This window comes from Cyphomyrmex costatus, unplaced genomic scaffold (genome assembly GCF_001594065.2).
Source record: "Cyphomyrmex costatus isolate MS0001 unplaced genomic scaffold, Ccosl1.0 scaffold4889, whole genome shotgun sequence".
Taxonomy (NCBI): domain Eukaryota; kingdom Metazoa; phylum Arthropoda; class Insecta; order Hymenoptera; family Formicidae; genus Cyphomyrmex; species Cyphomyrmex costatus.
The window spans coordinates 416-1,393 of NW_017279170.1; the positions used below are offsets into that span (position 1 = coordinate 416).

General features: G+C 30.0%; 1 protein-coding gene across 1 annotated transcript; it reads right to left on the reverse strand.

The window, feature by feature from the left end:
* Positions 1–256: 256 nt before the first annotated feature.
* LOC108778136 (putative nuclease HARBI1) lies at positions 257–909 on the reverse strand (the record flags this gene model as incomplete). Its single annotated transcript, XM_018545234.1, has 2 exons — positions 257–616; positions 694–909. Coding segments are annotated over 2 exons (576 nt in total), but the record flags the coding sequence as incomplete, so codon positions are not given.
* Positions 910–978: the final 69 nt, after the last annotated feature.

The window sequence follows — 978 nt, forward strand, 5'->3', positions numbered from 1 at the left end:
CAGAGCGACACTTATTTCTTCAAAATTCTTTTGTTTTACGCAAAAACGCGTCGAATGAACCTAATTTGATCGAAATTGGAGGTGGTGAGTGAATTCTGTATAATTACCTATAATATATCCACAATATATATTTTAGAAAGCACAAAATAGCATATGTAATAATTAATTCAGTATTATCAAAGATATTCTGCTATCTTCTATTATATGTATATATTTTAACAAATTTCATTACATATATTATTCCGTTTGTCTATACCTGATTCATATTCTCTTACTGTTTCATTGTTACATATATATTCATTTTGTGCTTGTACTTCTGGTTCCTCGTCGTGTGCAGGTGCTTCGAACAATTGTAAATCTGTAATGTTAGCTAAATTATGTAAAACACAACATGCGTGTATAACACGTACCATACGTGGAATATTTCTTAGCTTGAAATGATAAAGTTGGCGATATCGTTGTTTTAAAATGGCAAATGTATTTTCGACGATAATTCTGCATGAGCTTAATTTTTGGTTAAAAATTCTTTGTTTTCGTGTTAAATGTCCATTGTCTTTATACGGAACGATTACTTGCAATAAACACGGATATGCACTATCTCCTAAGTAGTAACTATCTAGAACAATATTAATAACATTGTAATACTAATTTTTAGCTTTGTCATTACTCACTTATTTTCCAGATTGAACAAACCTCCACATATTTCACGTAAGTCGTTAAATAATGATGAATTTTTAAATACTCGGGCATCATGGACAGAACCTGGGTATCCAATGAAGACATTTAAAAATTTCAATTTGTGATTAACCGTCGCTTGAATGTGCAATGAAATATATTGCTTGCGATTAATGTAAGAATCGGCATCTTCCACTAGTTTGTCGATTCTGATATGAGAACCATCTATGGCACCTATATAAGTACATATACATATATGTATATATAGCATTTATAATAAATCAGTATAAATAAGCTTATTTA